This window comes from Melozone crissalis, unplaced genomic scaffold (genome assembly GCF_028551555.1).
Source record: "Melozone crissalis strain CALT ecotype California unplaced genomic scaffold, PUWL_Pcris_2 ptg000026l_1, whole genome shotgun sequence".
Lineage (NCBI taxonomy): Eukaryota > Metazoa > Chordata > Aves > Passeriformes > Passerellidae > Melozone > Melozone crissalis.
Genome location: NW_026535804.1, coordinates 10,890,130 through 10,915,087, shown reverse-complemented (window position 1 = coordinate 10,915,087; position 24,958 = coordinate 10,890,130). Strand labels below are relative to the sequence as shown.

General features: G+C 42.1%; 1 protein-coding gene across 2 annotated transcripts in view; it reads right to left on the bottom strand.

Moving 5' to 3' along the window:
- The window catches only part of CEP112 (centrosomal protein 112), a 164,255-nt gene that overhangs the window by 6,525 nt on the left and 132,772 nt on the right, over window positions 1-24,958 (bottom strand). The window contains exon 24 of one of the 2 annotated variants that reach the window (XM_054278782.1): window positions 10,584-10,673. The exons of the other annotated variant lie outside the window; for it this stretch is intronic. Coding sequence (XP_054134757.1) covers window positions 10,584-10,673 — 90 coding nt within the window. The remainder of the gene's footprint in view (window positions 1-10,583; window positions 10,674-24,958) is intronic. 2 annotated transcript variants of the gene reach the window in all.

The following is a 24,958-nucleotide window of genomic DNA, read 5'->3' as shown; positions in this document are numbered from 1 at the left end:
AGTAAAAAAAGAAGAGATAAATAGTGACACAATTACATAAAGTGAAGCGAAAATGGGACTTGAAGTTTCACAGACTACACTGAAATTGTGTCAGGCATTGACCGTTCTCAAAGAGAGAAAAGTTGGGTTTGATGCCCAGAAGAGAAATATACAAACCTGAGCTTTCCAACCAAGCAACCAACCAACCAAGCAACCAACCCCGTGCTTATCAGCACAATCTCAGAATTGTTTAGGTTGGAAAAAGCCTTTAAGGTCAAGTCCATCCATGAAGCAGCACTGCCAGGGTCCCTCAGCACCATGTCCACATCTCTGCAATCCCTCCAGGGATGGTGGTGACCATTTCCTTGGGCTCTGCTGCAGAATCTCCTTTCTTCCTGTGCTCAGCTGGGGCTGGGCTCTGTCTCCAGCAGCACTGACACAACCAGAGCACACAGCCTCGAGCTGCACCAAGGGAAATACAGGCTGGAGAGCAGGGAAAGTGTTTGACAGAAAGGGGGATAAAGTTCTGGAATGTTCTGCCCAGGGAGGTGGTGGAGTCCCCATCCCTGGGTGTGTTTGACAAAGCCTGGATGTGGCACTGGGGGCCAGGGCTTGGGTGAGGGGCTGGGGCTGGGCTGGACTCGATGGGCTTGGAGGGCTCTGACAACCTGGGGATTCTGGGAATTCTGTGATTGTGTGAATTCTGTAAATTCTGTGAAATCAGCTTCAACTTTTTCTTGCTCCCCAGAGTCTTCTGCTGGCACAGCTCAGTTCCCATCTTCACAGCTCAGCAGCCACCCATCTTCTCTGCAAACCTCAGAGGGATGTTTGGGGCTGGGTTAGGAGCAGGTGGGAGCACAGGAACACTGGCTCTATTGGCTCCTCACTGTTCTCCAGTCTCTCTCCTTCCTTTCTGAAAGAAACAACCCAAGCACATCCAGGAGAATTGCAGCATCTTCAAGGTGAGCAGATGAATTTCAGCCATGTGCAAAGCTCAGGGTGTTCTGTGTCTCTTCCATGCCCTTCACCAGATCCTGCTCAGGTTCCCAACACCCAACTCCTTCCTGACATCCCACAGCTCTGTGATGCTGAGTTCAGCCCTGCTGCAAAATACCCATCTCATAAAAAACAAACAATCCAAAATTCAAAAGCCCCAAACAAATACAATCTTCTCCAGACCTTCCAGCTGTAAATGGCTTTATCTGAACCAGGGGAGCATAAGAAAACTGCAAAAGAAACTCGGAAGTAAATGAAGGGACCACAGGAAGTTGTTCAAGTTCCTTTAAGAAAAAAATCTTGTCTTGAAGGGCATGAAGTTAATTTTGTGTTTATGTCAGATAAGAATCAAAAGATAGTTGCCTTAACCAGGGTGTTGTGGCTTTTTTAGTATTTTAATTTCTGCCTGTCTATAATATTTATGCAACGTAATGTGTGCCAGGGAATACTGGGATAGTGACCAAAAGGCATAATTAGAATCTTTTAGTTATTATCAAATTTTCTCCATGTTTCAGGGTGAATAAGATGAGAAAAGTTATTTCTTGTGTCTCCTAAATGTTTTCCTATATCAACAGCTGCGTGCTATAATGCTGTTTAAGAGAAAAAACCTCTTTAAACAGGTTATGGATCTGTTCTGCAACATCTCTGAATGGAGACAGGAAAGATCTGCCGCAATAAATCTGAAAACAGGTGAGGGTTCCAAACAGGTAAAAATAAACCCTTCAGTCTTAGGGAGATAATTTAATCTGAGAATAAAGTCTCCTTCTTCTAAATGAAGGTGGTAATAGTAGTAGTAGCAGTAATAATAATAATAATAATAATAATAATAATAAAAATAATAATATTGCATAGGTCAGCTTCATTCAGGTGAAGAAATTTTCTGAAGGCACTGTGAAAAGGGCAAGTGAAGGACAAAATATTACAATGCCATCCCAATTTAAAAAAACCCTGATCAACAGAAAAAACCAATGAAAAGAACCCACCAAAAATAAAAACCAATCTAACAAGGAATGATTAATCACTTGTTTGTGTCCTCCCTAATTGCAGGGACTCCTCCTTTGCTTTTCAGCACTCCTGAAGTCTAAGTGAGCCTAGCTTCACTCCTACAAAACCTCTGTGGGTCCAGATGTGCCCCTTCCTCCCTCAGCTGGCCTGGGGGACGCTGAACAATGTCCCCAGCCCAGGAACAAACCAACCAAAATTGGCAATTTCCTTCCATTTCAGACCCCTCCGGCCTCTGTTGTAAGAGAACATTGAACTGGAGCTTGAAATCTTCTGAAATGATTTTTCCTGAGGAAGAATCCAGTGATGGATCAATTGTTTCAGAGAAGACCAAGGTCTGCACATTTGTCTTTGCAGAAAATCACCAAGCACGAATATCCGCCGCTTTCCAGCCTGGTTCCAGGCAGAGGGAATTCTGACTCTCGCTGTGCAAGGGCTGTTGAAATATGGCTCTCCCAGATCTGCAGGAACAGCGTGCAACTCGATACAAATGTTCTCGAGTTCTTAAGAAAAGTAATGAATGCCATAAATCCCACGGATTTGGCTCAGCTGAAAACGGCGACCGGGCGAGATCAGCTGAGCGAGTTATTCTGTCCAGTGAACACCATGTTGCTCTCCACTGAGAAAATCCTGCTGGAGCACCTCCCCTGTCCTGACAGTTCCAATAAAAGATAAATTGGTGGCATAGCCGTCCCCTTTGTGTGTCTGTCTGTAGCCAGTAAACCATCCCAGCATCCAAGACATTTTTGCCTTGTTGTTTTGCTGACCCACGGGGACCTCCAGCCCTGCTGAGCTCCTTGCTGGGCACTGAGTTTGCTGCTCCAGGTCATTTAATTTTCTTTTCCCAACCTGCATCCAAGTGGCCTTGTTACTTCAGTGGCTTGTGTTTCCATCTCTCTTTTCTTGAACAAGATCTCCCACCTGGAAAATCCTCTGACTGTAGTTAAGCAGTCTGAGTCCATATAATTCATAGCTGCAAAAGAAGCTTTTTGAAAAAAAAACCCATCAGTGGGTTGCATATGGCAAGAGCAGCATTCCTGGGACTACACGACTTGGAGAGGAATAAAAGCTTTCACTGTCAACACCACGGAACAACCAGGAATGTTGTGGCTAGAAAATTCACGCTGTTCCCTCAGCCTCCCCCTCTCCAGGGCTCTGCTATTGTTCCAGCTGGGATTTGCAGGATCCTGGACTTATTTTCTTCTCCTTCCAGATGACTCAGGGCAGATGCCATCTTTGTTCCCCCAGCTCTCTTCCCCTCAGCTCCTGTCACTGCTGTCCCTTTGCTGGCCCAGGAGGTTGGGATGGCAGCAGGAGGGCTGTCCCCTCCACAGGGTGAGGGGGACATGGGAGGACACCCCACTGACACCCCCTGATCCAGAGGAACCAGCCCCAAACCAGCCCAGCTGCTCCCCAGCTCTGAGAACATGGAAAACACAGAATATTCTGGGCTGGAAGGGGCCCACAAGGATCCCCAGGTCCAACACATGGGGTTCATTTCTGCCTCTGGCCATTCCTCGTGCACCATCAGGATAATTAAGCCTGAAATGAAGCTCTGAGCATCTCTGACACCACTGCTGGAAGACATTTATGCCTTTCAGCTTTACATTCCAGCACGTGCCACCTTCCCCACGCTCCCTCCCATTGGGGTGGCTCAGCAGGGAGAGGCTCCAGAGCCTGATCCAGGAGGTGCCGAGTGCTCCCCAAGGCCAGGGAGGGCTCACCAAGCTCAGCAGCAGGATCAGGATCAGGATCTGCCTTTTCACACCGACCCTGTGAACAAGCAAAGCTCTGTAGATAATAATCAGAAGCTACTTTTACGACCACCACTTCCAAGAACAAAAATCCAAGCAGTGTCTCCAGTGGAGAAGCAGCTGCCAGGCTTGCAGAGCCTCAGGGCTGGGAAGGATGGGCAGGGCAGCAGGAACAGGCCTGGATGGAATTGCCATGGATGGCATTTGATGCTGATTAAACTGACAGCAAAATAGTGCCTTAGAATTTACATGAAGGTAAAGATCACCATAAAGTTGGTATTTTCCAGTCTTTTTTAGCTCCATCTCCTAGAAAAAGAGACTGGGACAGTTTCCTAATTGAACTGGGAGCATGACTGGAGATGAAGTTTTGCTGCTCTGTTCTTGTGTCATCCACTCTAGACATCCCCAATTCCTTTTTCTTTTCATTCCCTGCATTAAGCACCAGTATCACTGTTCCTTGTAGTCCTATTTCTCAAAGAGCAAAGTTCCCTTCATGGATAAAATATAAGCAAACCACAGATGCTCTAATAGGAGGTACTGCCCTCTTAAAAGGACAAACTCTCCCATTCACTATTATTTAAGACAAAGAGCAAGAAAAGTGACATTTTAAAACAATCTCTAATTCCTGCCCGCTGCCATATGCTTCTATTCTCTCTTGGTAACAATTCCCTTTTTCCCTTTTAACTATTTCCCCTGTACTTTCTGTTTGCTGTCTCTCTCCAGCTGGCCACCAAGCTCCAACAATTCATTGTGTTCTGCTCAGGAGGTGTGTATTTGTGTGTTTTCCAGTTGTGTCTGATTACCAAAGCTAACATTTGATCACTGGCATCCACACATGCACCACTGTCCCCAACTCTTTTCCCTCTGACAGTTGCACAGTTGGTGAGAGCCTCCTCTCCTGCAGCTCCTGCCATACGGAGCTCCTGGGAACTTTTAACTCCATTGATTTCCAGCTCCTTTCAAATCCCACCTGCAAAGCTGTTTTGCTGTGCTTGAATCTCAGCTTCCATCTCCTCCTGCTAATCTGAAACCTCATGCCATACAGAATAATTTACTATATTTGTTACGATTCTCTTTCCTTTCATAGCTTGCCATTAAAGGAAATGATGCACAAATATAAAACACAAAACACAAATATAATACGCAAATATATTTGTGGCAAATGGAAAATCCTGTTTTATCCTAACAATTTCAGTCTTAATTAAAAACTGAGGGGTGCTGTTGTATCAAAGTGGTTGATGAATACATCAATGGATTTGAGACACCTGCTAAGGTAAAAAGTGGTAGAATTGGGCTCCAAAAAATGTCTGTGGTCATTTATGGTACCAAAAGTCCTCAATACCCCATCCCTGGAAGTGTTCAAGATTGGGCTTGGAGGAACCTGGTCTATGGAAGGGGTTGGGACTGGGTAATCCTTAAGGTCCCTTCCAACCCAAACAAAATTCTATGAAATCAACATTGCCATACACCTATGGGGCCTCTTTATCCATGAAAGGTCACTTATAGAGACAGAACCAGGATCAGAGTGATTCCTGCCCACCACTCTCTACTGGGAAGGCTGAAGAGAGATCCAGAACCTTCCAGAACTGGATGCTGTGGTCTGTGAGTGCCAAGCACCCTGAGCAGGGCTCCCACTCCCACTGGATTCTCCACTGCTTCTCTGTGCCTCTCCAACATCTTCTTTTCAATAAAAATACTTTAAATTTGAATTTTTTGCACTATAAGTAGTTAGAAAAGAAATCCTCTATAGTGCAGATGGGGAACCATCAGGTTTTCAGCCTGTGGGGAGCTCTGTCCTTTTGCCTGTTGGTTCCCTGAGTTTTTCACAAGGTTTTATGGTAGGAAAACAGCTGAAACACACAGGTCCCTCCTGCCCCCAGTGCTGGGGGGGTCAGCAGAGCAGTGGATGGAGGAGATGACAGAAGGTTCCTCCTCAGCCACACAGAACTGCACAAAAACACTCTCCCAATCCATCCATCCATCCATCCATCCATCCTGCTGGTCAGAGGCAGAAACCACAGGAACTATTTTAAAGTGACAATACTTGGTGGTGCAGTTCCTGAAAGTCACAGTGGAAATTTCTTTCAGGTTCTCACTCTTTTCCCCACGGCTCCAGAGCCCCAGCAAGGGCTGCTCTTGGTGAATCACTGCTGTGGTTTAACATCCTCCACATCCAGGCTGGGCTTCCCATTCTGTGGGAGCACAAATGGGTCTCTGGGGGAGAAATTCTGGAAGTGTTTCAGCTCCATGGGTTCAAGCACGTGGAGGAAAAGCAGAATTTCATCACCAGCTCCAGCCTGTGCTGACTGGCTGGGTCTCAGCTCCCAAAGTCTCCCTTGGCTTGGTGACACAAAGGCTCCCTCCACCCTCCTCACCTGCAGCTGGCCACAAAGCCAACCTGGGCTTTTCAATATCCTAATCTAGAGCTTATTTGCTCTAGATAAGCTCTAGAGCAAATAGGAGCTTACATGTTACAGTGATGCTCTGAGAAGGACACTACATGTTCTGAGAATGACACTAGTTGGACAAAGTCTGGGAATTTGAGGCAGGCACTCCAGGCTGCCATCTGATGGCATTTAGAACTCTCTGATACCTTTAGAAACCCCAGAATCATGGAATGGTTGGGGTTGGAAGGGACCTTAAAGATCTTCTCATTTCAATCCCGTTGCCATGGGCAGGGACAACTTCCACTAGGTTAATTTCTATGAAGAAATACGGCCCAAAAGCCCCAAACCAAAGAGCTAATATTACTCAAGAGCTCCAGCCATCAGATTAAGAACTACCGGGGACTCACACTGTGGACATCAATGTCTCTTGCTCATCTGTGTCTCACTGATTCCCTGCTCCCAGCTCCACTATTCCCACCAAGGAGAAGGTGTGGCAAACCTTAGAAGTTCCTCTGTGCTACACAGCAACTGAAATTTCAGAAGGATGCATCACAGCATTCATCTGAGAACAAACATATTTAGTTGGCATGGAAACAGTAAGTTGGGCTGAATGTGGTAAATATCCAGCAGCCATAAAAAAAATCGAGCAAGTCAGGATAATAAACATTAGAAATGAAAACTGGCTGAATGCTTTTGAATCATGGCTCTTTTACAATTATCACTCCTGTTTTCATTTGAACATGAGTGAAATCCACTTAAACTAAGCTGCTCCATTTTATGCCAAATACTTCTATAACATCCTCATTCAGATAACTCCTTTCTCCTTTTTCATAATCTGTTTCAGGAAAAAGAAATTAAAGGGCTGAAAACCTCCATTGCTATTCTCCTTCATTTCCTCAGCAATATTAATGAATTGAACATAATTGATTTTCTGTCTCAGAATCTCCTTTAAAACTCTATTTATGACTTGACTGTTTGGAGGTATCTCTATGGCTTGAGTATCTGTAGTGTTGCTACTTCAGTTGTTTGCAAACATGAGGAACTTTTTTCTCCTCTGTTATCCCAAATTTTATATCACAGTCAACCCAAATCTATGGCCAGAAACATTAGAACAAGGAATGAAAAGATTAGGATTTTTTCTGAGAAAATTATTGTGTGTAATTCCCAAAAGACAGATTCTTGGAGCTTTTTAGTAAACTGAGTTGGGGTGATTACCCTTCAAAAAAGAATCTGAAAGGAAATGAATGCTAAAGAAATCTAGGTAGAATAGGAAAAAAAAAAAAGATCACTACCATGAATTTTTATCCAGACCCCAATTCAGCAAAACTTGTTGCACATGCCTAAATTCCTGGATTCATTCAGCTCCCAGTGATGTGTGTCATTTTTAATTACACACTCACAGGATGTAGAGCCTCCTGTATGAACAATAGGGATTTTTTAAATGATGACTGACAAATGCACAAAGCCGCAGGACTTAAGAAATAATGTTTAGTAGGAAATTTTGTCTCACATTAGATCCAGGCACACATCAGAAACAACCAAGGGATACATTCACTGCAGAAGTACAAGATATGGGAACACAATGGGATCACTGGACAGGAAGCTGATCCCACAGTTATGCAGGACTGAGATACAAGAAACTTCACTGCTGCTTTGCAAGGAAATGGTTTGGACACACCCAAATTTGCCAGAAACCTTCCCAGACTATGACTATATACATTCAACAATAACAATATATATAAAACTATATATTACAGTTTTTATATTTGCTGCCAGTTCATCACTTTCCATGAATACAGTTATTTATGTCTCAAGATGTTGGACATCTAATTTTTAAAGGAAACATCCAACATTTTGACCTGAAGAAAGATGATTCAGCTCTGGGACTCCACTCTTGAAGTGCAGCATTACACTGGAAAACCAGGACAGACACAGGACAACCTTTATGGAAAAGATAAAGTTATATAAGCCAGCACTTTTGAGAAGTGTGATTGGAACCCATCATCCAGAGATGGTTGCCATATGGCACCATGGTGAGAGAACACAGACACAAAGTGATTGCACCGACCCACGCTGTAAAATGAGAGAGAAAAACCAAACAGGAGTAAACACGAGTTCATCCAAGAACACAAAGTATGGGAATGGAAAAGCTCCATGAAAACAACAGCTCCTCTCCCAGCGCAGCACCAGGCTCCCCTCCAGAGCAGCTCAGGGCCTGCTGACAGCCCAAAGTATTTTCTCCCCTTTATTTATAGGATAGTTTGTCTCTCTGGATGATTGTAATAACGAAAGGTTAAGCCTGTGTGATCACCAGAGGGTCACTGTGACAAAGAGTTAAACTTTGTGGCTCTGTCAGCCACTCCTAAAGGCTGAAGAGTTATGAGGACGTTGCTCTGGAAAAACGGCCAGCATGGAGCACTGAGATACCACCCAACAAGCCATAACGAGAAACAGCTTTTTAGTTTTAATTAAAAGCACAACAAAATGTTTTTTCATGTCTCATTCATTTGTTTGTTGTTGTTATAGAATCAAAACACAAGATTTTTCCTTTTAATGAGAAACAGAAGCTGTTTAACCCTCGCTCCTCCTTATTTATAGATATGTAAAAGCTTGGAAAAGTGGCTTTTGTAATGGCGCCAGCACAAAGCTCCACCTTTTATGCGATTTTGATTCACACAGTATTTGGTAAAAGCAGAAATGAAGTTACTGCCCTGAATATTTCAAGTCCCTGATCGGCTGATGAGTTGTTAACCACTGTTAACACTTGATGAACATGTTTACAGGTAGCCTGGCCAAACCCAGTGACTGGAAACATGTCAGACCTGTCACTTTTGCATTTTTTCTGCTGGAGAGATAAGCAGAACTAATGAATTAACCACTCACAGAGGAGACAAGTAACAACTTCCAAAATGTTTGTCTGCAAAATAGACTGAAGCCACCTAAACCAAAGCAGCTCCAGTGGCTCCAGCTGCTTCAGAAAGTCCCAATGGGCGAAAGGCAGAGACAAGACCATTGAGGAACTTGGATATGAGCTCCACCAAATCTGCCAGCACATCAAGCGCAAAGATGGACAGCACAGTGTGATTTAAATAACATTCCTGCTCCATTATACTGGGGAACAGGATGTTACCATCTGAACTATTCCTTCATTAATTAAGTCTGGACAGGAGAATTCTGCAGGTTGGTTTGGAGCAGATGTAGGAGGAAACCTTGAAGGCACCCTGTGAATCTGCATGTGCAGCCTTCTACTCTGTATTTCATGAGTCACTTTTTATTTCTTCTTCTGGATCCTTCTCAAAACGGATCAGAAAAAAAAAAAAAGCAAAATGGCAGAGACTAAAGAAAAACATAAAAAAAAAGAAAAAAATTTGGAAGAGGACATCCCTCACAGCATGCAGCCAGTGCTGTTCCCTGGGAGGGACAACCTTGCTTTAAAGAGCTGATTTTCCTCCTTCTTTTCCAGGAGACTCTGAAGCCAAAATGCAATGCTTGCAGGCCAGCTCTCTCACTGCACCAAACTCTCCAGTGCTGCAGAACTGCAGCTCAGGATGAGCCTGGCAGGACTGGGACTGGGTAATCTTTAGGGTTATCTGGGAGGCAGAGGGGGGACAGGAGGGAACAGCGAGGAAATACATCAATTAAACACCAAGGGTGACAGAGAATTCCCATGTGCCAGTACCATGACAAAACTGAGGAAAAAACACTTGAAATTAATGATTATTAATCTCCTATACCCACCCCAAGTGATTATTCCTGCAGGTACAGAGTTAGAAATGCTTTATGTAGGACAGATGCTGTTGATACTGTTTACTCAGCACCAAATAAAGTTCTCAAATGCTTCAAAACCTTATTTGTATTAGGAATACATAAATTCCTCTCTGATTCAGGCATTCATCACCTGCATATTCTCCTGAATATTTCAATTTAATCTGGTTTGAATGCAGATCATTGATTTTATGTTCCAACACTGCCTGTAAACACCACACTCTATTTTGCTCAAAGCACACTAAATAATCTCTGACTTCACTGTAAGTGTCCAGAAAAAATTTAGCACTATTCATCATCTGAAACTGTTTACAGACATGTTTGGACAATGAATGCAGAAGATCAGGACTAAAGATTATTTTTAGCTGTTATTGTCCAATTCTACTTCTCTTCATACAAACCATTAAAGAACAGGTTCGAATAGTCTCAGAAACCTTTATTAAAAACTCTACAGTTCAAAATAAATGCATCATTTAGCAGCTAGAATAGCTGAAATACCAACTTGCAATAGAGAGCAGCAGATAAGTATTTGCCTGAAGGGTTCAGACAGTTTAATTCTCTTTTATTACCAACAAAACAGAAAAGCAAGCTAGCTGAGAATTCTGCAGGAAAATATGTGCTTTTGCTTTGAAGGAGGGGATTGTTTTTAACCCTTGCACCTCCTTGCTCAGAGGGTGAGGACAGCACGCAGTAGTTGTACCTGCTCCTGGGCCTTGAGCTCGTTCTGCTGGAGCCTCCTCTGAGCATCATAAACCTGCCCGCGGTAATTCTCCACCTCGTCCTGCAGGGCCTGCAGCAACAGCAAAGGAGGCAAAACACGCGTGAGAAACTTGGGATGGCAGCAAAACTTCCAGGTCACGTCTTCAATGAGCTGGGGAAGGACGTGGAGCACTGTGAGTCCAGCTGGCCTCGGTGCTGAGGCACGACAGAGGCACTTTGGCCACTCAAAAAGTTACTTTGCACAGGTGGGACCATTGACTGAACAAGAGTAGTTACATCTTATATAGGCCACTCATCCTAAAAATATATTATTTTTATATCTTCTTATAGACCATCCATACTAAAAATGTAAGAAATACTCTCAAAGGTTGGAAGGCTAATGGAAATATTGCAGCATTTGCATTTGCAAATGTCCCAGATTTTTGTTGTCATCCTCTCTGCACAACCTGAGCTTCTTATGTGCAGTTTTGCAGTGTACCAAGAGTTTTTTTTCCCTTTAAGCCAGAATAATCCTCTCTCTGGAAAACAATGTCTGGAATTTGGAGTGGAAATGTATTCCATATTACTGAAGTGGGATGCTGGCCGAGATGAGGGGCTCCCCTCCTGCCCTGTAGTCAAATCTAGCACGTGATCTACAAATGAAATATAAATGGCAATAAATAAAAGGAATAATGTGATCGTGTCACTTCACCACAACTACCCAATCCTTATTTAGTTCAGAAGTAATCACTCCTAAACCAAGCTCATAAAATGCATGGACAAATTTATTTTGTCATGATTGTTCTCCTTATACATTTGTTTTTATTCCAGCAGTCACTCAGAGCCTTGATCTTTTTTGTTACATGCTTAACAAAGGAACAGCGTGCCCCAAGGAACTGATAGTCTGTGTTATTTCTAACAGATACACACCAAACAAACAATACCAAGTTTCAAAGATTTTTTTTTTGTTTGTTTTGAAAGTTTCCTCCTCATTGTTGGATGTTTGAATACACGCTTAACATTTACTCACACATTTACTAAAAGCTTAGCGATGTTGTCAGCTTGAATAAAGGCATTGTTAACTGCAAGTGCTGACTCCAAGCAAAGTGCACAATGTGGATGGGGGATTGACACCAACACAGAGGCGGCTGTGGCTGCAGAAAGGGAATATTTTGAGTTATCTTTTGTATGGCAGGAAACTGGGGCATCGATACCCATCAGAGAAGCAGCACGGGGCTGCACGCGGGAAGGGGCTCGGGCTGCAAATGCCCCTGAAGGAGCCTCCAGTGATGCTTTTAAAGAAGCTGAGCTGCACAGAGGCCTTCTGCAGAGCACCCTGGAACTACAGAATCATCAAGGCTGGAAAAGACCTCCCAGAGCATCGAGTCCAGCCTCTGACCAACCCTACAATGGTCATTAATCCTGTCACGGAATGCCACGTTCACTGCTTTTTGAACACTTCAGGGATGGCGACTCCACCACTTCCCTGGGCAGCTCCAGATCTTGACCATCCTTTCAGTGAAGAAATTTCTTAATATCCAACCTAAACCTCCCTTGCTGCCCCTGCCTTTCCCTTGAGAGGAGAGACCAACAACCCCACGGACTGAGGGAGCTTTGCAGGACCTGCCACATGGTTCGTGTTTGCTTCCAGCAGCCCAGGGTACCTGAGCACAACTCAGGATCATTAAAAGTCCTCGTGGTGCAAAGATTTAACAGCAAAAATGCCTTGCTCTTTTCCACAGCACCGAAATCCTGCACTCTCCAATAATTTACAGGATAAAATTGCTATTGAGATAAGATAAGAGGACTACTTATGATAGATCTTGAACGCTGTTTTGAAGTGATGCCAGGCATTAACTTTAAAGTCTTATAGCTGTAAGACTGTTACATGTTCTGATGCCAAAAACTGTAACCAGACCCAAGCATGAACTTCAAATCTGCCCAGGGACTTTTATGCTATCAGAGCTTCTGAGAAATGCTGAAATCCAGGCTTTGAATACATAACTCGTCTTCAATACTCAACAAGTCTTGCAGTACCAGCAATTTGCATTAATATAATGAAATATATGTGGGAATTATATGTGAACTGTTGGCTTTTTGTTTGCTTTTTGTACATCTGTCTTGTCAGGTAAAACACAAACAAACATAAAAGCTAAAATGAGCAGTGCGAATATGCAATAAGGATCAGGGTCATTCCACATCCCAGGAAGATCACCAAAAACCCAATTAATTAGACAAAAATCCTGCCATAACCCCAAAGTGTCCAGGATGACTCTCAGGAACATTCCTGGAGCACATTTTGGATAAACTACAAAGCATGACCCATCTTCTCCTGCTCTTTCAGGGTCAGCTTTTCCAGCCCAAACGGTGAAAAATAAGGAGGGAAGAAACCTCATCACACATCACTCATCCTTCCCTTGTGCTCCAGACAAAGTTTGACCCTTTCACAGGACTTTGAAGCTGGCCAAGAGATAGCATTTAGATGTTTAAATACATGTGAGTCCTTATTTATGTGTTTGTGCCAGAAAACAGATTTCTATCACCCCCATCTGCAGGTCCTGAGTACAAAATTGAATCTCAAACTGTTCCTGCACAGGAGAGCAGCCCCATGGTGGCAAAGAGAACTGGTGCCCTGCTCCTTCCTTCTCTTCTCCATTTTTACATCTCTTATTTACAATAAACTTCTTCTGCAGAGGTTAAAACAAGAGGTTGCTTTAAATCTGAGGGCTTGCAGTGCATCTGAAAGCCATTTAATTTGGGAAATTCAGATAACACAGCCTTTGTTATGTTCACCTACTCTAGATAGTGTTTGCCAGCACGGAGCACACATGTTTTATTTCATTAGGAAAGCAGAAAATGTCTTAAATTTAAATTTAGAAAGAAGGTATTTTTACTGTAGCATGTAAGTACAGCAAACTAACAACTCTTCCAGTTATCCATTCACCATTTGTCCAAACCAAAATTTGCTGCATGAACTCCCAGACTTTTCCAATCACATCATAGCTGGCCTTTGGCAGGTTTTGTATTGGGATGGCAAAAAACAACTCAGCTAATTCCTTGGATCAATCACAAACACCTTCACTGGACCCTTTTTTGGACTATTCCTGTGCTGCATAAATTCCATGAGTAATTAATGTTCATTTGAGTACTCCAGATATTCTATCAGCACAATGGCAAAAAAAAAGTAAAACCAAAAGTTCAGCATTTGATCAAAGCTGTGCCAGAATGGAAAAGTAACACCAAAATCTCATGGTTGCTGTGGATTCCTGCAGGTGATTAACTCTGAAAATAGCAATCAGAAGTTTGTTGCTCGTGATTTTAATTTTCTAGGAGGGATCATGAGGGACGTCATGAATAATTCACTTTTTTGAAGATCACACTGAAATTCTCTGTGTAGCCAAAAAGCCTCACATGCAGTGGCCAGAGCCTGAGTGCTGATGGCAATTCCTGAAGCTGCCAGAACCTCAGATCTTTCTCTGAATCACACAGGGAAGCTTCTGCCATGTAGAACACTCTTTAAAAACAGCAGCGGATTTACCCCAGGTACACCCCAGAACATCTCTTTCATAAAATTAAACAATGTTTTGTTTTGTTTAGAAATGCAGCTTTAATTCTGCTTCAAAGTGTCACATTTTGCCCAAAGAGCAGCAGAGCCTATGATTTAAAACTGCCAAGATGAAGAAAAAGGGATTAAAAACAAAAAATCCAGGCCAATTTTTATGCGTCAGAGGCATTTTTTCCCCCTGAACAGAAAACAAAACTTAACTTATTTAGTTAAATTTTTCCAGGTTCAGATGGATTCCCGTCCCTCAGCTGTGCTAAGCCGACTTGCATCACTCTTATAAAGACAATATTATTTTTTTTTTCAGTTAAACTGGCTTTCAAATGCCATGTAAACATGTTTGCTGTTGAATGTCTACACCATACCTGACCTTGGAAGTGCTTTGTGTTGGCCGGAGAACAAAGAAATCAAATGTTTTGCTTTCCAGCCCAGATATCCTACACTTTGAAAAGCTCTTAAAAATGTAAATGAAATAATAAGCTCCAATGCAACAATGTGGGTGAATTACAGCCGGAGAAAGGGAAAACTCATTTGATTTATTTCTAAAAATGGAAAGGATCCTAAAATAAAATCACATTGCTTGGGTCTCACGGAGCATTGGGAGGCAGGGGAAGGAGGGAAGGGAGAAGGGACGGCGTTGGGAAGGCAACGCTGGAATATTCCGGCAGATTTTGGGACCTGGAGTGGAGTTTGTGCGCGAGCCCATCCCAGCCCTGGGACCCAGAGATGGGGAAGGGGAAAGGAACCTCTGAGCTGCATTTCTGGGTAGGCACCTTCTATTCCCCCTATTATCCCACTGGGGATGGGTTATCTCCAGCAAAACGCTTAATGGAGTTCATTTCAGCCCCAAATTGAGGTTATTTCAGCCCAAAATGGAGTTTGTTTCAGCTCAAAATAGAGTCTATTTCAGCCCCAAATGGACTTTATTTCAGCCCAAATTTGAGGTTATTTCAGCCCCAAAGAGAGTTTATTTCAGCCCCAAATGGAATTTATTTCAACCGCAAATGGAGTTTATTTCAGCCCCAAATGGAGTTTATTTCAGCCTCAAACTGAGGTTATTTCAGCCCAAAATGGAGTTTATTTCTGATCTAAATGGAGTTTATTTCTGACCAAAATGGAATTTATTTCAGCCCCAAATGGAATTTATTTCAGCCCCAACTGAAGTTTATTTCAGCCCAAAATGAAGTTTATTTCTGAATCAAATGGAGTTTATTTCAGCCCCAAATGGAGCTTATTTCAGCCCAAAATAGAGTTTATTTCTGACCTAAATGGACTTTTTTTCAGCCCCAAATGGAGTTTATTTCAGCCCAAATGGAATTTATTTTAGCCCCAAATGGACGTTATTTCAGACCCAAACGGAGGTTATTTCAGCCCCAAAACTGAATTTATTTCAGCCCAAATGGAATTTATTTCAGCCCCAAATGGAATTTATTTCATCCCAAAATTGAGTTTATTTCTGACCCAAATGGAGTTTATTTCATTTCCAAATGGAGTTTATTTCAGCCCCAAACTGAGGTTTTTTTCAGCCCAAATGGAGTTTATTTCAGCCCCAATGGAGTTTATTTCAGCCCAAAATGGAGTTTATTTCAGCCCCAAATGGAGTTTATTTCAGCCCCAATGGAGTTTATTTTAGCCCAAAATGGAGTTTATTTCAGCCCCAAGGGAGAGCACACGTGGGTTGCTGCCTGTGGAGCTGGGCTGTGGCTCAGCAGAGCTGGGATGAGGATGCACAGGATCAGAGAATTCTGTGGGATACCCAGGGGCAGACTGAGGCTGGGAAAAAAGGTGGTTTTTAAAAAAACCCAACTTGTCAAGCGCCGAGCTTTGACAAGGAGCCCTAAAGAGACAAAAAGGTGCAGTGCCAGCATTGCAAAATCCCCTGTCAAGGCAGGAATTAATTTTTGGTGTTGGTTACAGGGCTCGATCTCAATCAACTGAAAGCTGGTAAGAGCTTGAAGAACCCCAGGAACAAGCATGGAACAGGAATGTAGGAAGGATTTGGTCTCCAATATATGAAACCTGATTTGATTATCCTTTAACCACAGGGCATTTATCAAAAGTGTTGGATTACCTGAAAGAAAGTTCAGTTCTGAAGAATTACATAAACAGAAACAATAACAATTCTTAATTTCTGTGTATTGATTGCAACTGTGAGGAAACTATTTACAAATGCGATACGTTTTCTTTCTTTAACCTGAAATAATTTCCTATTTTTTGTGTTTTCCTGAGAGCAGACAAGACTTGATTCCTGATCCCATCACATCATTGGGAATTTATGGATCACAACCATTTATCTGTCTGCTCTGAGGGTTGAATAAATAAGTGACATTTTAAAAAAATTCCTAAAAATATTAACTATCAATGTATTTTCACTTTGAAACAGAAAACAGCAGAAAAGTTGCTGCTCATCCTGACCAGATTATGCAAGATAATGTCAGTCTTTTTTTATTAGAAATATGAAATTTTTATTAGCAACTCTGCACATATGGATGTGCATCTGTACCAAGAAAAGCCCTGGAAATTTATGACCAGTGCAGAGTAAAGCTACCACTAAAGGTAGTGAGAGTTAGCACTTTTCATCTTCAAAGAATTTTTCAAATGTTACCAAATTAATATAATTAGTTAATGAAAGATGCAGTAATAAAAGCTACTCTAATTACCTACTGTAGTCTTAATTATCTCCTTACTAATGCCCACAGAAGAAGGCTTCCACTTTACATCCTCAAAACATGTGCCAACAATAATTCTGAATACAGGCCTCTCTTCAAGTGCCTTCTAAATTCAATTTACATCCATTGATGTGTTTTCTCTCCTCGTTCATGAGAAGAAAATCTCTGGAACTTTGAGAAAAAAAAAAAGCCCCATGTGAATGTTAATAAAAATTAAAGAGAATTTTCTTCCAGAAATACACATGGAGATGATTTAAAATTTTGTCATTAAAACATTTGATTTTCAAAATCTTTATCTCTCCATGAAGCCAGAATTACAGGCTGTCTGGGCAAAATTAGAGTCAAATATTTAGAGTCAAAAATTTAGAGTCAAATACAACTCTGTCCAAAGGAAGCAGCCAAGAATCCCATCCAGATTTTTAAAAGCAATCATTAATTTTGCTAAAACATTTCATGGAGATAAATAGATTTATCTGGGTTCATTACTACTCCAAATAAATTGGGTAAAGATATCTGTGAAGAGCATTGATGCAATGCCATGAGTCTGAGCAAAACAAGGATGTTCTAAAAGTGAAATAATTATATTTGAGCCAAATTGTTGGGGCATCCTCAGCACTTTTTGGGTTTTCACTGAGTTCCTGCCCATGACACTGCAAACAAAAACAAAAAATCTCTGTACTTGGAGTTCTCTCTTGGTTTTGGTGCAAAGCAAAGGAAATCTTCTGGTTTTAACCTAATACATATGCTTGCTGCTCACATATGGCAAAATTCCTTTCTGGTGGGAACTTTTTCGCTGTTGTTGCAACACACAATATATCCAAAAAGTCTCCTTTGATGTTGAACTATTGCTCCACCACTCATTATGCTACTGATTCAAAATGAAAGGCAAAATTTCTGCTGTTTCTGTTAAAACAATGGCTTTGTTTTTGCAAACAAGTTTTTCTACAATCTATATGCAGGGGCTAACATTGCTGCAAGAGAAAAGAAAATCCCTTATTTTACACAGAAAACAGTCATGGTGTTTAATAGCACGAATTATTTCTCTATCCTATAGGTACATTACGATTGCTGTTATGACTGTACAGAAAATTTAGGCTTTATTGCTCCTCAGGAACAGAAATTAAAATGCCTTGAGCAATATTTGACATCTCTCTTTCCTATTCTGCTGTCACTGACCTCCCAGCCTGTTACCGTCAGTCCAATTCAGGATCTGGTGACGCTGGGAACAGCTTTGGATGGGTGGGGGAAAGGGGAAAACCTGCAAATTCTGCTCCTCACAGTGTCCTACCATGCACTGACAGCAAATCTGTCATGATTCCTCATGCCTAATATTTGATTTCAACCACTAAACACTATTTCATGAAGAGTGAACATGAATTGCAACACAGAATGAAAATGCAAATTGGTAATACCTTTGTGAATGTGTCCCTACAAGAGCTGGCTGCCCATTTTCTGCTGCCATTATGAGAAAAAAAAAAAGAAAAAAAAGGTTTCCTTGGTCAGGAATCAGATACAAGGTGTAATTTCCAAAGGCACAGAATTCAGCATGAACAGCATGAGCTCCCACATACACCAGGGCACATTGGGAAGTTTGGCTCACTTTGCTGACGCTTCAAAATGGGAATGGAGAACTTAAAAAATTCTCCAAGCTGGGGGCTTTGCCCATCCCCACCAGTCAGGCAGCTCCTGCTGCACCAGGCTATGGGAAAAAAAGAAAAGAAAGAAAAGAAAGAAAAAGAAAAGAAAGAAAAGAAAGAAAAGAAAGAGAGAGAGAGAGAGAGAGAGGAAGGAAGGAAGGAAGGAAGGAAGGAAGGAAGAAAGAAAGAAAGAAAGAAAGAAAGAAAGAAAGAAAGAAAGAAAGAAAGAAAGAAAGAAAGAAAGAAAGAAAGAAAGAAAGAAAGAGAAAGAAAGAAAGAAAGAAAGAAAGAAAGAAAGAAAGAAAGAAAGAAAGAAAGAAAGAAAGAAAGAAAGAAAGAAAGAAAGAAAGAAAAGGGAATAATTTGACTCTAGGAACAAAGTCAGCAGCAGAGGAAAAAAAATTTAAAGTAGGTCATTTAACATAAAAGAAAAATACATGCAAACACTTTGCAGTGTGGCAGGCTCTAATATAAGTTATTTTCATTTTTGACAATTCACTGGCAGCACATTATAAAGTTGGGATCATCAGCATTAGCTCCTGAGCAGTCCCATAACAATTCCAAATCAAACTTCATCTGGTGTCTTTGGAGATCACCTGAGCTCTGTTAGGATTCTCAATATGCCAATCTTTTCCAGCTTTGCTCCTGTAAGATATTTTGCTGAATGTTTTCAGCATTTTCTATACACACCTAGCTGAGCTGACCAAAGTTTTAAAATAATTTTCCTGCAAAAATTAGGTCTATTAGAAGGAATTCTAATAGAGGGTGGGAGGCCCTGGTACAAGGTACCAGAGCAGCTGTGGCTGCCCCTGGATCCCTGGAATTGTCCAAGGCCAGGCTGGACAGGGCTTGGAGCAGCCTGGGACAGTGGAAGTGTCCCTGCCCATGCAGGGAGTGGGATGGGATGAGCTTTAAGGGCTCTTCCAACCCAAATCTTTTCAAAACTCCATAATTCTAAGATACATCCCTAAAATACCTTGATGGCACCAGCAGGGCTACTTGGAGACATAAAATTAGGCAGGGGCTTAAGCATTTTGCTGAGTCAGGGCTTCACTGCAGGACATTATAAACTCAATTCTTTTGAAAGGCAAAGGATGCCATAAGGTCCTGCAGAGATAACAGTTCAAAGAAAACAGCAGCATAAATTGTAAAGTCGGGCGTTTTTTGTCAGGGGGAGCCAAGGAGGGAATTGTTTTTGCTTTGTTTCAGTGGCTCAGGTGACAGGAGGGAAAGGCAGGCAAGGTTCAAAGGCTGTAATAAACTGGCTTTCATCTGCTTTTCTCAACGGGCCACAAAACCCAACAAGCACTTGCCATGTCCAGGCACTGCTTTGCCTGTGAGCAGCACACTTTGGGGCTGTTGTGATGAAGTCAATCACAAGCCTGACAGCTGCAAGATTTACTGTAATATTTCCCTGGAGTATTTTGCACTTTGCTTTCACACTCCTTCCCCTTTTTCTCGGCCTGCACGAGTGTCATGGTCAAGAGCAGAGCAGAGGCTGCCAAAAGGAGAAAAGCCCTGAACTGTCTCCCCCTTGCACTCGCCCAGGTTTAGGCAGAAGCACCAAGTGGTGCACATTTACCAGATAAAATGAATCTTTTAAACCCAAAGATACCATGACATCTTAAGCATAAACTTATAAAGGAAAAGTTCAGAACTCCATTTTAAACCACTTATGAGAGGATTTACCAAGATTCTGCCTAATGTTCAGCTGACGCTTTGTCAAAAACATTTATCACGAAGCTTTTGAAGTTCCTTAGCTCCCTCCAAGTTATTAAAACTTGAACTGCAGAGTTTGTTATCAGCCTCAGCGCACACACAAAATACATCAGGTATTTTTTCAGTCAACCTTTCAGTCTGATTGGAGACTATTATCCAAAATACAACACTCCCCATCAGGTAATGTCTGACAGATAATGCTGAGCAGGCGGAACCGCTGCGCCTGATTGATCCGCGAGACAATTTTCATTTCCTAATTTGCTTTTTATTAAACACTTTGCAATCAAAGGCAACGGCGAGCAGTCTGCCATTCTCTGAGCAAGTTTCCTGTGAAGACCTGATGTCAGCTTCAACGTTTTCAGGCAACTTTTTGGATTTTTGATGCTGTGTTGCAAGAACGTCTAAAACGTTGTGCCAACACCGTGCTACTGCAAAACTGCTGTTGTGAACACAAATTAACCAGAAAAACACCTGGTTCTGCTGCTTGCTGTGCTCTTAACAACACTTCTGCAAAAAACAACCATCAGGGGTTGGGGCAGAATTTCCTGCAATGGCTTGGAGAAGGCCTGAGTGTGATAAAGCGGATTTATCAATCACTGGCTGAACGGGACAATCTTCATTCCCAACCAGGTTTATCACCAAACTGCCACTTTAAGTGGGTGTTCAGATACTTCACACCTGGAGCCAGACCAGAGGCTCCAGCAGACCCCTGGTGCGCTACAAATGTCTCTTTAAAATGCATTGCTCCTCAGGGATACACACAGACCTGGAAATACAAACATCTCTAACAAGCCTTACAAAGCCTCTTATTTTGTTATGCTCTTTTAAAACAGAAATATGAAATATTTCTAATCAATAGGCCAATCTGATTCCCAGTAGGAATGAAAGAAAAGCTATTTATTTTGTGCAATCAAGTGCTCAGTATTGCTGCAATTCTCCCATTACATAAAATAACACACATTTTCTTGCACACAGGCACACACAAAGAAATCTAATAACGCCTTTTTACCTTTCAAAGTAACCTTAATCAACAAAATTAACTTGCAAGGCAAACCACTGCTTTTTGAACTGAACAAGAGCGAGCTTGACTCAACACATGTGAGATGTGAGAGGCAGCAAAGTAATATCTGCTAAAATTATGTCTGGAAGCCAAAAATGGGCGATTCTTGACAGGGGAGGATGCACACTTGGAAACTTGGAAATTCTTTTATTCAAAATCTTTAATGACCTCCAGCCCAATTACATTTGCAACAAGACATGACAATGCAGTTGCTCCTATTTAAAAGTATGAGTGAAAACGGAGTATTTTTGAAGGCTGGTTCTTTTTTTTTTTTTACTTTTTAATCATGTTGAGATGAAGCTCATTTACTTAAAAAGAAAAAAATGAAACAGAACGTCCTCTGCAGCTGGTCAAACAGATTACGAAACTCTAATCTCAGTAGCCTGAGGAAAACCAAAACTGTTTTTCAAGTATCTATTTTATAGAGCATTAGCTTTATACTTTTTAAAAGAGGCATTAACATAACTGATCAGAACATCCCAGAATGTTTCTGATCTAGTTAATCATATGACGTTATGACAGAGATTCTTGCTGTCATAATGCCAATGTTTCTAAACATTTCTAAAATCCTTTAAGTTCTTTTTTTTTTTTCTCCAAATTAGACATGGGGAAGATCTATTTCAGTTTCTTCAGAAGTTTTTTCGTCCATTTTAGAGCTCCACAAAAGTGGTGCAGGATATTTCAGATAGACAGACACATGCACACATAGCAAGGAAAAATGTCAGGCTCCATGACCTATTTAAATATTTCTGATAGCTTTTTATACAAAATATTTTACTCTAATTCCTGCATAGTCCTCACCACTGTATTTCTTTAACTCTGTTGTATTCTTTACAGCTGAACTGGAATCATCGAGAAAAAAAAAATCAGAATTTGTCTAGTTTAAATTTATTGGGTTTGTTTCCCTTAAAAGCAATTATTTAAACACTGAAGCCCATGCTGAATTTTTTGGTGCTAACAGTTTCTCCAGCAGAGGTAAGAATAAGGTGAAATTTATACACAGGCAAGCTAGGAAGAGGATAAGAGGGGAAAAACACTCAGCAAAGCTATTGCAGTGCCTCAGATACAGTTTTAGTGGGGTGTCAAGAGCTCTTATCACAGTTGTGACAAAGCAGATTGATTTCCATTGAGAGCTTTTGGGCTTTGTTTGTTTGTTTGTTTTTGTGGGGTTTTTTGATAAGTCTGTTTCAGCCCAGTTTTGAGCTGGAACTCTGCTGCTTCAGTGTGAAGCTCCTTCTGCTGTGGCAGAAAATGAAAATGCACAGGCAGAGAGGGGCTCAGTCCCACCCAGCACGAGTCCTGCTGAGTTTCTTGTGACTTTAAGGCATCCCCAAGATATTCCCCTGCTTTTGCTTCCCAGGGGCACCCACAGGGTCCTGACAGGGCAGCTGGGATACCCCCAAAAGGCACAAAAAGCTTTTTAAAAAATATATGTAAATAGTTCCAAACATTCTACACAGACAACATTTTTTAAATGCAACAGGACTAAAAAATAACAGAAAACAGATCAGGTTCTGGAGCACCATGAGTTTCTCATTTGTGCAGCTCCACATTAACTTCTCTCATTTAAATGGCACAGTTACTTCATGCATCCCAAAACCTTCCCCTTAGCACAACTGAGACAAAAACTGCAGGAAAAACAAGAAGAAATGTGGCACAATGTGAAAGATCTGAGAATTCCAGTGGTGGTTAAGTTCATAAAGCTCAGTCTTGTTCAGGATCTGATAAAGAAGCACAAATGAGCTTGGGCTGTGCTGAGATGGAGAAGGGACATCAGCTCTTCACACCCATCACTAGACGGAGTTAGAAACACGAATGAGAGCTCAGCAACACCAAACTTCATTGGCAAACACACATTTCCACACAACGGTTATGAATAGACGCAAACACCGAGTAAAAGTGATGTGTTATTCCGGGAGCAGGAAGAAAACAATACATGAGGCAGGAGCCCCTCCTTGGAGTTCAGAGCATGGTCAGAGGCGTTTCCAGGCACACAATTAAAATCCACTGATAATATCCAAATTGTTAAATAGTCTTCAGTAATTGCTGCTCTACCTCGCTGAATTACAAGTGCAAGACTGGAAAGGACACGAATGATATTGACAGTAGAAACAAAAGCAAGGGGAATTTAAATACAGCACATAGAGTTGTTTTCTGGAGCCAGAGTGTCAATACCCACCCTGCATTTCTCCTCCCAGCTGCCTGCAGAGTCCTGGCTTGGTTCAGTGCTGCAGGTGTTCCTGCAGGTACCCAACATTTGTCAGCCTGGATTTTTTATTTATACAGTTCCATTCTGCCCCTGCCAGGCTTCTCCGTGAGCAAACAAACTCACTTTTCATGTTCAGTGCTCTTGTTTGTACTTTTACCCTTTCTTACATAACAAAGCTGGCAGGGAGCAGAGCAGGGAGAGCACCTGGGGCTCTGCTGTGGGTGCAGGGGTTGGACACTCCTGGTGGGCATCATCCCTCCCTGAGTGAGCACATCCCCTTCTTGGGTCTCTCCAGGTGAGATCTTGTGTGACCGTGCTCACAGGGGTCTGAGGATGAGGGAAGAGATGAGGATCTGACTCCACGTTTCAGAAGGCTTGATTTATTATTTTATGATGTATATTACATTAAAACTATACTAAAAGAATAGAAGAAAAGGTTTCATCACAAGGCTGGCTAAGAATAGAATAGCAAAGAATGATAACAAAGCTTCTGTCTTGGACAGAGAGTCTGAGCCAGCTGACTGTGATTGGCCATTAATTAGAAACAACCACATGAGACCAATCCCAGATGCACCTGTTGCATTCCACAGCAGCAGATAGCCATTGTTTACATTTTGTTCCTGAGGCCTCTCAGCTTCTCAGGAGGAAAAGTCCTAGGGAAAGGATTTTCCATAAAAGATGTCTGTGACAATCCTGCTGTGGAAAGGTGGGTGCAGGCTGGCAGCAGGAATGAAAAAGCCAAGGAGGTCCCTGGTGCCACAGGTGGGAGCTCATGGCAGTCCCTGGGCACGTGGAAAAATGGGAAGGAAAACATTACAGCACTTCAGGTTTAACATATTTTCAACAGTTCTAGCTGAAAAGAGAGATAGCACAACCTTCCATTGGAATGAAAATGTTGTGCTGTTGGGACAGGGACTCTCAGGAGCCTGGATGGACTCAGTGATCTCAGAGGGTTTTTCCAACTTTAATAATTCTGTGAGTCTGGACCAGCACCACTGCCCACCTGGCAAGGGCACAAATGATGTGTTTGCCTAAACCACAGGACATCTGCATGGATTTTAGTGCTGCCATGTTCCTAACTAAGCACTTCCCTAGAAAAGGGACTGGTTTGTTTTCCCCTCATCTGGTTCTAGAAGAACTTGCATCCACTCCTTTTTGTATTACAAATGATCTGGTCTGTTTTCAGGACACGATGAGTGATGCTCTCCTTCCTCCCCACACCAGGCTTTGTTCCTCTGGGATGATCTGAACTGAGAGACAGCAAACCCCAGGGCAAAACTGAGCTGGGACTTCCTGGCAAATCTCAAGAGGGAAGCGAACAGGGCATTGCATGTTTTGTCTTCTATGGCCAACGTGGCCTGGTTTGAAATCCATGATCTCATGCCACGCTGGGCCAGGAAAATGGCATATCCAGGGCATGGGTTTCCAGCATAAAATACAAGTGAGGTGATCTGATGTGACTCTATTCACCTGCCAACAGCCCTGGCAGAAAAATAAACAGGTTCTGGGGATGAGCTGCT